This window comes from Notamacropus eugenii, chromosome 5 (assembly GCF_028372415.1).
Source record: "Notamacropus eugenii isolate mMacEug1 chromosome 5, mMacEug1.pri_v2, whole genome shotgun sequence".
NCBI lineage: Eukaryota > Metazoa > Chordata > Mammalia > Diprotodontia > Macropodidae > Notamacropus > Notamacropus eugenii.
This window is the reverse complement of record NC_092876.1, coordinates 249,486,347-249,500,405: the sequence shown is the minus strand read 5'-3', so window position 1 is coordinate 249,500,405 and position 14,059 is coordinate 249,486,347. Positions and strand designations below refer to the sequence as shown.

Genomic DNA, 14,059 nt, shown 5'->3' with positions numbered 1-14,059 from the left:
ACTACTTTGTATTTATTTCTATTCTCATATAATTATCCTGTTATGTATATTTTTATATATATTTGTCTCCTTCATTAGAGTATAAATTTCTTTCAATTTAGAAAGGGAAAAAAATAAGTATCTATAATAGCACCACCTGCTATTGTGCCAGGCACTGTACAAAGCTTTTATTTTTTTTTTAACAATTACCTTATTTTTCTCTCACAACAACCATGGAAAGTGGATATTACTTTTATTTCTACTGTACAATTCAGGAAACTGAGACAAAAAGTGGTTAAGTTGTTTATCCAAGGTCATATGGGTAGTAAGTTTCTGAGACAGAATTTGAACTCTGCCCTTCCTTACTCCATGCCAAGAACTCTATACGCTGTGCCACCAAGTCACCTTGGGATTATTGCCTACTTTGTATGAGTATCCCCAGTGTCCATCACAGTGCTTAGCACACAGAAGATGTTCAATAAATATTGGTTGATTAATTGTTTTCCTTGATTTTTATCTGACTATCAGACTGGGAGAGCTGAATTACCATGGTTTATAAACTGCTGAACATGTGGTCAAGAGGATCCAAGTTCCTTCTATCCCAATTCTTACATTTAGTAAATGTATCTAGTATGGAAAGATCAGTTAACCTCTGCTTCTCAATTTCCTTACATACAGCAATAATAATATTTGTAATAATAATAATACTCCCAATGATATTAAAAGTGTTCTGAAACTTCTTTGATAAATGAGTAATTTTTAATCATTAAGGCACTATGTAAATTTTAAGTGTGTGTTTTTTATTTGATGCTTAATCTAGGCTGTTTTCTCTTCTCTTGCTTTTCTACAGAACTGATTGAGTTCTTTAAATTCTGCACTGAGCCATTTGAGAGAAAATTTTGGGGTTGATTTGTTTGAAACCACTAACACTCCTATGGGAGATTTTGGAAATTCTCACAGGGAGTAGATTGATTGGGTGCCAATTTTTATAATCCTAGTAGTTTCTTTAACATTTAGGGCAGACTAATGTTTGAAATAAACTTATATGGTGAGCTCTTGTACTTCCTAGGGAGATAAGAAACAATATCACCCCTATCTTCATATGAATATGGTTAGCAGCCAATGAGAAAATGTTCATGAAAGACTTTTGCTTTTAAGTTCACTAATACACGTGCTATTTGATATAATTGTTAAAATGAATCATCATATAATTTTTGCTTGTGAAAGTTTCCAGCAGTTGATACGATGGTATTGTCTCTAAATGATTGCATTTATAAAGTTGGAATGTTTGTTGGTGGCAATGCAAATATTTAATTAGGATCCAGTGCATTTCAATAGAATACTTTAAAAAGTACTCTGAATTAAAACAACACCACTAATGTTATAATCAAAATGCATTATCAATATCTAGAAATGCTCAGCAAGCATTTAATTTTTTGAAGCAGTGTTAAACACATTATAGGAGCATTCAAGAAGGATATATTTTTTTTCCTTAATCTCATGATTAATGCCTTTTATTACTATGGCAAAATCTTGCAATAATTGTTAAATTGAAGCAATATGACATAGTATTAATAGAATCCCACTGACAATGTAGCTTCATGCTCTTTTAGGTAGCAGTAAATGGACTAATCACAGAATCAACTACTCTATGTGCTGAACCATGAAAAATAAACCTTTCATGCTGTAACTGTAGTTAATTTCACAGTGATTATGAATACTGAGAATACTGTATACTTTTGATACACAATGTGGACATCTTTTCCTATGAAAGATAACTTCATATATTTAGGACACTTAATTGAGATATAGGAACACATCCTTTTAGGACACTGAATTGAGATATAGGAACACATCCTTCAAGATACTAAACTGTTATCATTATCAGATTAAAAATAGATATGAATTTTCATGTTGAACATACTGATAGTTTTATTTCATGTTTATCTCTTACTGAATAAACAACAAAATGATGGTAGGTATAATCCATTTCATATATTTCAATAGTTCATTTTAGAAAATTTCAAAATGTTGACTACGTCTCACACTAGCATCAAAGCAAGTAGGTTATTCACAGATATGAAACCAGCAGACTAAAGAAGTCTTTGGTAAACCCCAGAGAAATCAAATGTGAACTTCAACTGTGAGGATTTTGCACACAAGGCTGGCAATCTACAAAGTTCATAGTCACAAATCATCTCTATTCTGGGAGCAGCATTGAATTAGCATGCAAACTGCTAGTGAAGATGGAAAGCTGCCAAGAATAGTTAGTGGAGCATACACATGATTCGTAATTTGAAACTCCAATTCCATTGAATCTATACTCTGTTTTCTATATTGGCTACTTACTCAATGAAATTCAAATGGCACTATAGCTAAATCAATAATTATGAATATATGCATGTGTGTATGTATGCATGTGTGTGTGCATTTAAGAAGAGTAATAGGGGACAGGACAATTTTATGATTTTATTATAACAGTCTGTGACTCCCAGTGAGAAAACTCAATGCAGATCAGCAACTGTTCTGCAATTCTTAATCTCAGAGTTGCCCATTGAGAGGTTACATAACTTGCCCTATATAACACAAACAGTACGTTATCAGAGGCATTATTTTATCCCAGGTTGTTCTGATTCTAGGCCAGTCCTCTATCCCTGATGCCAGACTATTTTTTTTTTATGATATAAGTTTATACAGGTTATATAAGTATTCACTAAAATCTTGTCTTTGTGACAGTTTTGAGGTCTCCATCCTCTAGTGAGGATAACAAATTCTTAGCAGTATAGCAAGACTACTCCCAATATTACTTTGAAAGGAAATACTATTAGCGGGAAGTTTTTATCCAATTTAATTAATTGGAGACAATTAGAAGAAATACTAGGGAAGCAGCTCCAGAGAGGCAGATGTCTCTGAGTCAAGAGTAATGTTCCAAAGCTTTAATATGGCAAAGGAAAGATTGTTATGAGAGACCTCCAGAGGACAGTTATTCCAATAAGTGTTGTCAAAGATGTAAAAATGTTAGTATCCTGTCTCATATACAGAAGTAAGTCTCAGTAAATTGCAATAGCCAACAGTATAAATAAACAGTGAAAATTCATAGGAAGAGAATATGCATATGTAAATGTTTTCAGATAAGAGAATTGTGTATGGTGATATGAAAATAAACTATGTTTTATTAAATAAAGTTCTAGGAGAAAGTATTTTACCCTGAATTAAAAGCCAAGTGCTCTGATCCTCAGTAGCAAGCTGGACTGGTATACTCTACAGTAATCGGCAGTGACACTGCTTTATAGTTCCGTCTATGTAGGAGGTTAAATTTCCATGGTTTGCCTTGATCCTCCCCCTAAAAGAGTTACATTTTTAAAAGTTCTAAACTCAGAAAGAACACATAGGATACCACAGGTATAAAAGTGCTCAATTCGTGTTTGTAACCTCTTTACACTGTACGTAGTGTTCTCTTGCTTGTCCCAATCTTCTGAGGATTTCCTCTTATTCTATTCTCAGACCCATGAGACATACTCTCTTTGTCAGAACACTGTGTTCCTGATTTTTTTTTTCAGATTCCCTTCTATTTCAACAATGTTTCTTCTCTTCTGTCCAATCTCTTTAGAAGTTTTCTCTCTACTAGGGATATAATTAATCAATTGTACATGTACATGATGATAGTTCCATGCTCTCTGTGATTAAGACATCCTGACTTATTTACTATCCCAACAAGAAAAATTCCAACATTTCTTGTCTCTGTGCCTTTGATCTGGATATCACCATTCTCCCTCCTCATAGTCTCCTTTTCAAATCCTTGCTTCATTCAAGAGATTTAGCTCAAATGCCAACTTTTACAGAAGGCCTTTCATATTCCTCCCAGGCACTGGAGCATTCTCCTTTGAGGTGCTCTTCCATCTACTTTAGATGTATTGTATATTGTATAAGTCTAATGATAGATAGATAGATAGATAGATAGATAGATAGATAGATAGATAGATAGACAGATAGATAGATAGATAGATGTTGTCATCTCTTGTGGTGTCAAATTCAAATAGAAATTGAGGCCATTAAATGAAAGGAAAGATCTCTGCATATCGATTTAGAAAACCATACTATCTATGTTTTATTACATTTTATTAATTTTCTTAATTTTTGGTTCTTATTTTTTAAATTTTAGATATGTTTAATAATAATTTTAATTTTTGGTTAGCTTTCCCCAAATTACAATTTAATTTAGGTAAAGCTGGTTTAAATCATTAGAATGTGAGTTTCGTGAATGAAGGGACCATTTTTGCCTGTCTTTAAATCCCCAGTACTTATCTTTGTAGCAGGCAAAAAATAAGCACTTACTAAATGCTCGCTGACTGTCTGACCATTCTCTTAAAGATTGCAATGGTAAATGTCATTTTTGTGTTCTTCAAAGAGTGTCCTTTTGATTAAAAACACAGTTTGGATCATCATGAAAAAGGAAGTACCTACTTATACTGTTACTAAATCTTTGACTTTTCTTCTTGCAGAGGTGAATAATAATGTCCTTACAAGCTTCTAGGTGGTATGGCATAAAAAGATTCATCTTCAGGAATAAACACTATCAACTAATTCAAATATCTCTTTATCTGAAAGTCTTAAATTAAAAATGTAAATTTCAAGTTTGAAAACACAAGGGAAACAATGTATATTATATTTTGATTTATAGATTCTTTCATTTACTTCATCATTTATCTCAGTTTATTTGAGATGTAACAGACCATATTAGATCACTTGACAAAGGTATTAATAGTTCCCCTTTAAAATAGATATTTCAACACTTCTTTAGTAATATTTATAGGACAGTATGCATTTTGTTCTTTACATATAATCAAAGAAATACTCAGTATTTTTAGGCTAAGCAAGTTTAAAAATAAAAAAATTAAGATTTCAAGAAATATAAGAAACTTTCAAAATCTGTACAGATAATTACACAAGAGATTATAGTTCCAATTTTGCTCGTGATGAAAAAATACAAGCCCCTACACAAAAATGAACATGCACGTGCATGTATATGTGTATTACATGCATGCATAGACATTTATGTATATGTAAACATTATCTCACAACAGGATTCCTTCAATCCAATATGCATCTAAATGTTTACTTCATTTCTGTAGACAAACCACATTCAGAAGGTATTTCTTTTAAAAAAAATAGAACTTCAGAACATAACTAAAATGCATGTTAGATGAATTCTTTTCAAAAATTACAATTAGCATTTTGAAATAAACTACAAAAATAGCTTTACACTATAACTATTATTTTCATTTTAAAGTATTTTTCTCTTAAGAGACTGCCTATTTTTTCTGTGAGTATAATAAATGCCTCTGCAATTAAGTATTAGGGTTAAACTGAGAAGGATAATTATGTTTTTGCCAGTTTTAACAGTTAATTGAGTTATCAAAACCACACTGAATATCATTCAGGAAAGGATTGGAAAACATTTTTCCAATCTACATTAGGGAAATATATTAGAGAAAAACCAAAATATCTAGCAGGCTAATCTTCAAGTAAAATCAAGTTTAAAATGATCAACATAATCTTTTTCAATTAGAGTCAAATGTCACTCCAATTTGTTTAAGCTAATTAGCTCATTTTAAAGCAAAAAATATAACCTGACTTAGGATAATTGATTCCATTTCACTAAACTTTTCTATAACAAAAAGTTTTCCCTGCAAGCTTTAAATAAAATCATATGTACAAACAGTAGATAGAAAGTAATTACATTTGGAGAAGCACACAAATTTCCACTAATGATGACAAGACCATTATGAAGAAGAGGCAAGAGCACTGCATCATGGAATGCACTTTATTCATTTATTTTGACAACTATAGTTTAGTTTTAAATATTTATGCCGTGGCTTTATAGCATAGCATATTAGGAAGTACACTGTAGCATTTTAAAAAATAAAATTAATGAAGTCTTAATAGTTGAAAAATTCATGATAATATAGTCTATATGGAAAAGGAATATAAAAATGCCCAAATTTGGGCAGAGGGAAAGGAAGATTTGCAATGACAAGAGACACATTCCCTGTCTATAGGTTAGAAAGGGAAAGTTGACACAGATCTGAAGAGCAAATAAACTGTTTTTCTCTATTAGCAAAGTTTAACACATCAGTATTTCCACTAATATATATTGAACACGAGTAAGATAGCCATAGATAATTTTTATTATCACTTTTTTTAAAGATTTCCAGCCAGTACTAAGTTACCTCGTTACAATAGTAAAGCCCCCATGAAATCAGCAGATTACTGAGGAAATTAAATAAATCATCATAGTTCTACATAGAACTTAATATTCTCTTTACTTAAACTACTGTAAATATAATACTTTTCCAAATATGCTTTTTTGTGAACTATAACCTGTTTACCTACAATAATCTTGAGTGAAAATGCCCAGAGTAATAAAGAAAAAGCAAACAAACAGCCTGAGTGACAGATGGCATTTTCACAATGCAGTAGTATTTCATTCTCAAATTCACACTATTGTCTTTCTAAGAAAATATCACAAGTTAATAAGACTGGAGGCTATCCTAGGGAGTTCAGCAATTCAGTAAATAGAAACTGTAGGTATAATTCAATGCCTGTGAAGCCAAGTGAAAACAAATTCATTCTAGTTTGTAGTGTACAAGAAAATACTGTAAAGAGACTATGAGACATGATATTCAAAGTCCTGAAAAAGGACCCAGAAGACCTATATTTTAACTCCAGACTTAACCTCTAATATTAAGATCTTAGAAAATTCATTTTTTTTCTGTCCCCATTGATAGAGTGAGAGGATTGAACTAAATGATACCTATGGACAGTTTCAGCTCTGTGATGTTAATAAATAAAAATTATCTTCAGCAATATAAAAATATATAAGCATCCTAGAATCATTTGAACTCCACTGATACATATAGAAACTCCTTCCTACCTTACTACCTGTGGTGATTCTTTTCTAGATTTCACTCCGATCCCAAATAAATCCTCCTTAGACCATCTAACACATATACTGGAAACCCTTCCTTGTTAGAGGCATTAAAATATCAACTAAACTTGTACACTAATGCAAAGTTTGTCCTTGTATATTAGTTATTTAAAGTATCATGCTTAAAGATAAATTATTCCACTGAGGAAATGGGGGAAATTACATGTATTACTGAATTGTTTCTCTTAAAATAGCATTTGCAACCTTGATGGACATGTCTTGGAGGATTCAACGTATCAACCTGTCAGTGACTTCCCTTAGCTTATTAATTTGTCTAGCTAGGTTGTCTATGTTGTCAATTTTTTCCAAATTAAAAAAGCAAAAAGCACAAAGAAGGTATAATACATAGGTCTCTGAGTAATGAACAATAATCTGCTAAACTACAACAACAACAAGAACAGATTTATAGTAAATCTTGCAGTGTTATGAATTTGACCAGAAAGAGTGCATTTATCACATGCATTTATCAAGCACATTTCCCACTTTGGAAAAATGTGAACAAAAATCTTCAGTAAATTCCATTCCCAGAGTTTCTCTCATTGTGTTGGCCATTCTGATTTCTCAAAGACTGTGCTAATTAATTGTATGGCAACCTCTGTCAGGTCTTACTAAGCTGAAAAAAGCTACAAGCACAGGCTCTATAATACATTGCATTTTATTCCTTTTCCAGATCATACGTCTGATAGTACATAAGGAGACTAATTAATAAATGGTTGGCCACTTAAAGATTAATATTTTTGAACTATAGCTAAACACTGAGACTATCCACCATTTACTAAGTGGTTGAGATCACATCAATATTGATGAAATCTCAGACTCTTAAAACTTTGAAAAAGTTATCTGGAAAACCTCTTTTTCTCTAGTACACCTTATCTATTAAGTATAGACATTTGTTTGCCTTTACCAGCCAGTGTCTTTAAATCTTTTTCTAAAAAATGGGTTAAATGGAACACTTACATCACTTACTGTGGAAGATAAATCAATCTACTGAAATTTTGAAAACAGGACATAGTTTTAGCCTCACAACTATGGATGTTTAATTAACAGATTTTTCCAACTAAACAATATCTATGCTCATCTTTTAATATAACTTAATTATGAACCTGAGTGAATCAATAAATGGATGAGTACACTTAAATACAAATTTTCTTCCTAGTTCTGGTATATATCTACATTGTGGGAAATGGAAAGTAACAGATCTAAACTCATATAATGATATAGGGAGTCTGTGTGACAAGATTCAAATTGTTGTATTGCATTTGCTTTATTCTACCTTATGAAACCAATGATACCAGAACACTGCAATCAAGAAAAGGAAGAAAGTTTCTGTACCCAACACCATTTACGAGTAGGCATCTTTTTTCAGAGTAGAATGTATCATAAGTCCACTTTTTTGTTACTCTAATTCTATAGGAGATTCTAGAGAAAATGTGTTTGGAGTTAAGCCATTTGGATTGTGCCACTTATTTGATTTGTATGACATCTAAGCAATTCTCTGACTTTGTGCTTTAATAGTTTGCAAAATACATATAATGTTATCAATTGTATGAACATCCAGAATTACTAATAAAAGAATTATGAATGGATTCAACATGATTTGTTAAAGACAAATTTATCTGGATGCTCCTCTAAAAATGATTTTGTTTTAAAGGAGATAAACATTTTTTTTTCTTGTGGGGAAAAAAAGGAAGTTTTGATGACAAATAAATGATGTGCTAACAAGCAATTACACAAACATGAGAAGATAATGGACCTTTCCCATTAAGAAAGTGGTCATTTTAATCTGACATAGTATATGCATTGTAATGAATTTCATATCTCTAATTATTATGCATAAGGGAAAAAGCAAAGGAGAGGGAAAGATGATAACCATATTTATTTTCATTAAAATCAATTAATTTGGGTTTTTTTTTTTGCAAAAGTGCATTTTAATTCACTACAGGCAATTAGAAGTCATATTTTATTCATATAACTTGTCACAAAGTCCACCAATTAAAAGCTATTAATGTTCTATTGGCTTTATGGAAGTATAATTTCCATTAAATTCAGAAAATGTAGGACTTTGCTTTCTAAATTAAACTTTTACAGTTGAGTAACTTTATAATTCTACTGAGCAGTTAGTATCACTGTCACCTGTTTGACATGATTTAATTTATGACCTATATGTTCTACCTTTTGATCATATTATATATAATGTATTATTTATTTTAGCATTCTTTTCTCTTAAAAGTTTGAATTCCAAATTCTCTCCCTCCCTCCCACATCCTCCCAAACTTATTGAGAAGGTAAGCAATATATCAATTTTACATGTGAAATAATGCAAAAGTATATATCTATATTAGCCATATTTTTAAAAAGCAAGAAAAATAAAGGGAAAAAATCATATTTCACTTTGCACCCAGAGTTCATACATTCTCTCCGTGTAGGTGGCTATTTCTTACCTTTTAGGGATTTTCTGAGTCATAAGTAAAACTTAAATTCTAGATATATTTACAAAATAAATGAAAGAATGTGATGAAACTTGAATATTTCTGTTCGCATTCTAAGGTTTTTTTTGACAGTTCTAAAAATAATATGTGGTATATAGAGATGTAAAATTCAAATTTTATATATTTTCCTTAAAATGTTCTTAAGACTGTTAGATCAATCAGTTAAAATAGTTAAAGACTGCTAAAACATATATACATTTTCTTTTTTATTAAAGTGATTTGGAACAGGCTTAAGACAATTTTCAACACTATTTTTTGGCTAATGGTTTCAGTGATACTCTCTTGAAATAATTTCCACCTTAAACCATGTAATCACACTTTAAACACCATAAACACCATAGGTGGCAGTATTTTTTGAATGGACAAAATACACATTATAGTTTACTAGGGAAATAACCATGAAAAGATACCATTTGCAAGGCTCATTAGTCCATTACATTGGCCAAAAAAGTATATTAAATTACATCTTGGTGTATTTTAGTTTGCATGCAAAACTTTTAAATTTTTAAATGTAAATTTCAAAGAAAGTAATCACTAGATTGCACATTAATAGAGTCAAATTCCTAAAAGTTTAAAAATAAATTTATTAATTCACTAAAATTTAGTAAGTGGTCATGGTATTTCAGATACTTCAATAAGGTTAGAAAATTCATCACTTTCTCATCCCGTGAGTAATATACACATACTAACATACTCATGATTGCTTTTAAGAAATTCCAATGTTATTTGCTACTTCAACTCTTTGTAAATACAGTATCTAAGTTAAAATATGTTTCCATACATAATGGTTAACTGCAGGGGAGGAAGAGTAAATCAAATGTTATAAGATCACTTGCTACAGTCTTCATGATTTTGATTCTTTTAAACCACTTTTGGTAGAATATAAAACTTGTGATATTCTAGTAAATCTAACCTGGGAAATACAAGTTCTAGTAAGAGTAGATCTGTGGTTCTCATAATGATATTTCATTACAATTAAGAGAAATTTTACATTTATTTCTGCTTACAGAGATATGATAGCAGTTATTTCTATAGCACTTATGTATTTTTTGCTAATTCCATGATATCAATCCCGTACATTTGGGGTAAGTTGTCAAATTCAGTATATCATAGTATAGTTATCTCTTTATTATTCCCATTTTAAAAATGAGGATGAAGCTTCACCTTTTCATTACATATCCTATAGGTGAATGGGGGAGAGGGAATGAACATTGATATAATGCCTACTATGTGTCTGGAACTGCTCAGTGTTTTATAAACATCTCATTCAATCAGCAATGGTTTTAAAACCTTCATAAATACATAATCAAAAAAAGTCAGCATAAGCCAGTCAACTCTTTTTAGAAAGTGAAGGACTACTTGAAGAATCTGTAAGTTAAACTGAAAGCAATAAGCAAATTGCAAAAATTATAAACCAATAATATTTTATATAGAACTCTCTCATTTGTTATATGCTTCTAACTAACAGCACAGTAGGAATTAATGAGATGGAACTTTGAAGTCAGCAAATTTAGCAGACTTCAACAACATGCCTTTGTTTGAAAGGCAAATCACTAATTATTGAAAGAAATAAGATAATGTCTTTAAGGAACAAACATGCCAAGTATATATGTGATATACGCTTTCACTGGAAAATATAAATTAGCTTCCAGAAATGAATAGAGAAGTACTATAGGGACATTTTATTGCATTTAGAGTCAGAATGATGTTGGGGATGGACAAACTGAGTCCAAAACCACTTCTGATATATATTGGTTTAGTAACCCTAGACAAGTCATTTAACTTCTCAATGCTCCAGGCACACTCTCAAAGACTTCAAATTGAAGACTTTAAGCTAAAAAACAGTTTGCCTTTCTTTGTTAGAGGGTTTCTTCATCAGGAACTCTTCCCATAGAAGGCAACAGCATTTACTACTTACTATCACTCTCTTTCTAAATACTTGCATACATACATATGCATACACACATACACATATATATGTATACATATATATTACAACATGCACTGGTTTTTCTCTTCCTACCCCCAGCATCTGTATGAATAGTACCACAGAGAAACTGGATAGCTGGTGAGCTCAGGAATCATCGATATTTATTTCCTAATATCCAAACTCAGCTTTCTTTCTTTATATTTTTTGCACAATACCTCCACATTCTTTTTGGAAGGCTTTCCTCTTTCTGCTTATGTACCTGTATGGGATCCCTCCCATCCATCCCACCCTCCCTCCCCCTCCAAAAAAAAAAAATTGAAACTTCAGCATGTAATTTCTGCTGGAAGTTTTCAGGCGCCAAGGCATGTTCTGATCACCAGTCAGAGGTTTTGCTTTCCCTCAACCCTACTTCCCAGCACTGAGGTTAACACATCATCCCACCCAATCCTGAGTGCTGTTTCTACCACGTCTCTGATAGGTGGGAGTAAGGCAAGGAGAACCTACCAGCGATTGCCCAGGTCCTTTGCTTGTCTAACATGTTTTCTATTAGCTCTGGATCTGATATAAATAATGCTGTGCCTTCACACTTACTTCCAAAACCATTAAGACGGTTAATTGAGAGTTGACTGACTATACTTGCCTCTGATTTTATTTCATGCAGCTACAGGATTGGGGGGAGGGGTTGGTGGGAAGGCGAAGAGGTTGTACAATATCTCACTTAGAGAACTTTGGGTGACATTACTGTAACCATCCTGCATAGAAGGACTTCAGAGACACTCAGCATCCCGTCTCTTCAGCTACTCTGGTCAAACAGCTCACTATCCTCATTGATGGCACCCACACCCTTATTCACCTTCAACTCTGAATACTGAATGACATTCTGAGAGCTTCGTTCCTCTTAGCACCCCTAACCACTGTCATGTCCCTTTTTTTTATTCCTCTCCCTTTTCACATAAGATCCGGACTACACAATTTACTTAGGCTTATCAGAGAAATTTTTAATAATCCCCAGGGCTGGGGAGTGATGGAGAGAGACTCGAACACTTTAAGTGGAAAAAGTCTCTCCATCAAAGGCGCGGACTGTAGAGCACAGTTCCCCTCCCCCCTCCCCATTCTTGAGCGTGTCTCTTCCGAGCTCTCCGCTTCACCACCACCCCCATAAAACAAAAACACACTGAAGCAGACCTTCCCCGCAGAACCTCGAAATCTCAAAACCTCCTCAATATGCCTCCCCAACCCCTTCACAGTGCCCTAGGCAGAGGATTACTGAGGCTAGGAGAAAACAGAGGCAATTACCAGAGTTTTGTTCCCGTTCTTGCTGAGGGGACCTCGGAAAACTCCCTTGATGTTGCGAAAGTGCCCATTGCTGAGATGCGTGGAGCTGATGACAATGTAGTAACACTCCATGGGGCAGCCGCCGCCTCCTCCACCACCGCAGCCGCTGCTTCCATGCACCTCCGCGCCCGCAGCAGCAGCTCACACACGCGGAACTGGATGAAGGTGGCAGTGGGCACCAAGTGCAGCCAAACCACACCGGACACACACACACACACACACACACACACACACACACACACACACACACACGCACACACAATCCCTGCTGCTGGGAAGGATGGGCTGACACTGACACTCAACTCCTCTTTCCCCAGCTCTGCTGAGGGAGGTTTGCTGCCCCCTCCCCCTCCTCCTTTTCTCTTTTCTTTCTTTTTTTTTTTTTTTTTCCTTTTTGGTTCCTCTTTGAGGATTGACTGGAAGAGGATGAGGGAGGGGAATCCCAGATTGGGAGGAGAGGCTTGGGGTGAGGGGCGCACAAGGGTGGTTGAGGAAGGCAGACGCGAGGACCAGCCTCAGCTTGTGTCTCAGTGCAGCACAGGCGGAAGGGAGAGAAGCAGCCTGAGTTGTGGCAGCGAGGGCAGCAGCAGCAGCAGCAGCAGCTCCTCTGCTTTGCGGAAGGAATCTGAGTTGCTGCCTCTCGCAGGCATTAGTGTTATTATAGTGTGCGGCGTTGCCGGTCCATTGCACTGAGCCAATGGCAGGAAGCCACTGGGCTGATACCGAGAGCTGTCAGAGGAGTACATCTGTCACACGCTGCCTTCACCACCACCCCCAGCTCTCTCGTTCTCCTCCCTCCTCCCCCTCAGTACACACTGCTGGCTCAGCCCTCCCAGCCTGCGTGTCTGCCACACTCAAGTGAAGACTGGGGAGAGCAGCGTCCAGAAGCCGTGGCAGCTACCCACAGCAATCGCTGCAGCCTCTTTGGGATATGCAACAAGAGCAGTACCCTCTTGGAACAGGACAACAGGCAGGGTGAATGTGCAGGCTGGCAAGCTGGAGTTTAAGGGTCGACAAAAGGAGAAAACGCCGAACTGGGAAGAAAGTGAGAAACGCGGAGAAGGAGGATAGTGGAAAGAATGGATGAAGCTTTTCTCTTTTCTAGGGTTATTTATAAGATAAATGAAATAAAAACACCTTCCTCCCCCTAAAACCCAAAGGTTTGCGGCTTTAGCATCCCTTTCCTTCCCCCTCCCCAACCCAGCAATCATCCAAACCTAACATGTGACAGTAGCTGCTTTTCTCACAAAACTGTAGCTGCCCATTGGTCTTGCTTAACGGTTATTTATTCATTTATTCACTGAATTGGTAAGGGAGGAGAAAAAAAAAAACTAGCTC

The 14,059-nt window shown here is 34.5% G+C and overlaps 1 protein-coding gene across 1 annotated transcript in view; it reads right to left on the bottom strand.

The window, feature by feature from the left end:
• ZNF804A (zinc finger protein 804A) overlaps window positions 1-13,650 on the bottom strand; it is a 447,029-nt gene extending 433,379 nt beyond the window's left edge. The window contains exon 1 of the mRNA XM_072612587.1: window positions 12,683-13,650. Coding sequence (XP_072468688.1) covers window positions 12,683-12,793 — 111 coding nt within the window. The 5' untranslated portion in view covers window positions 12,794-13,650. The remainder of the gene's footprint in view (window positions 1-12,682) is intronic.
• Between the last annotated feature and the right edge of the window lie 409 nt (window positions 13,651-14,059).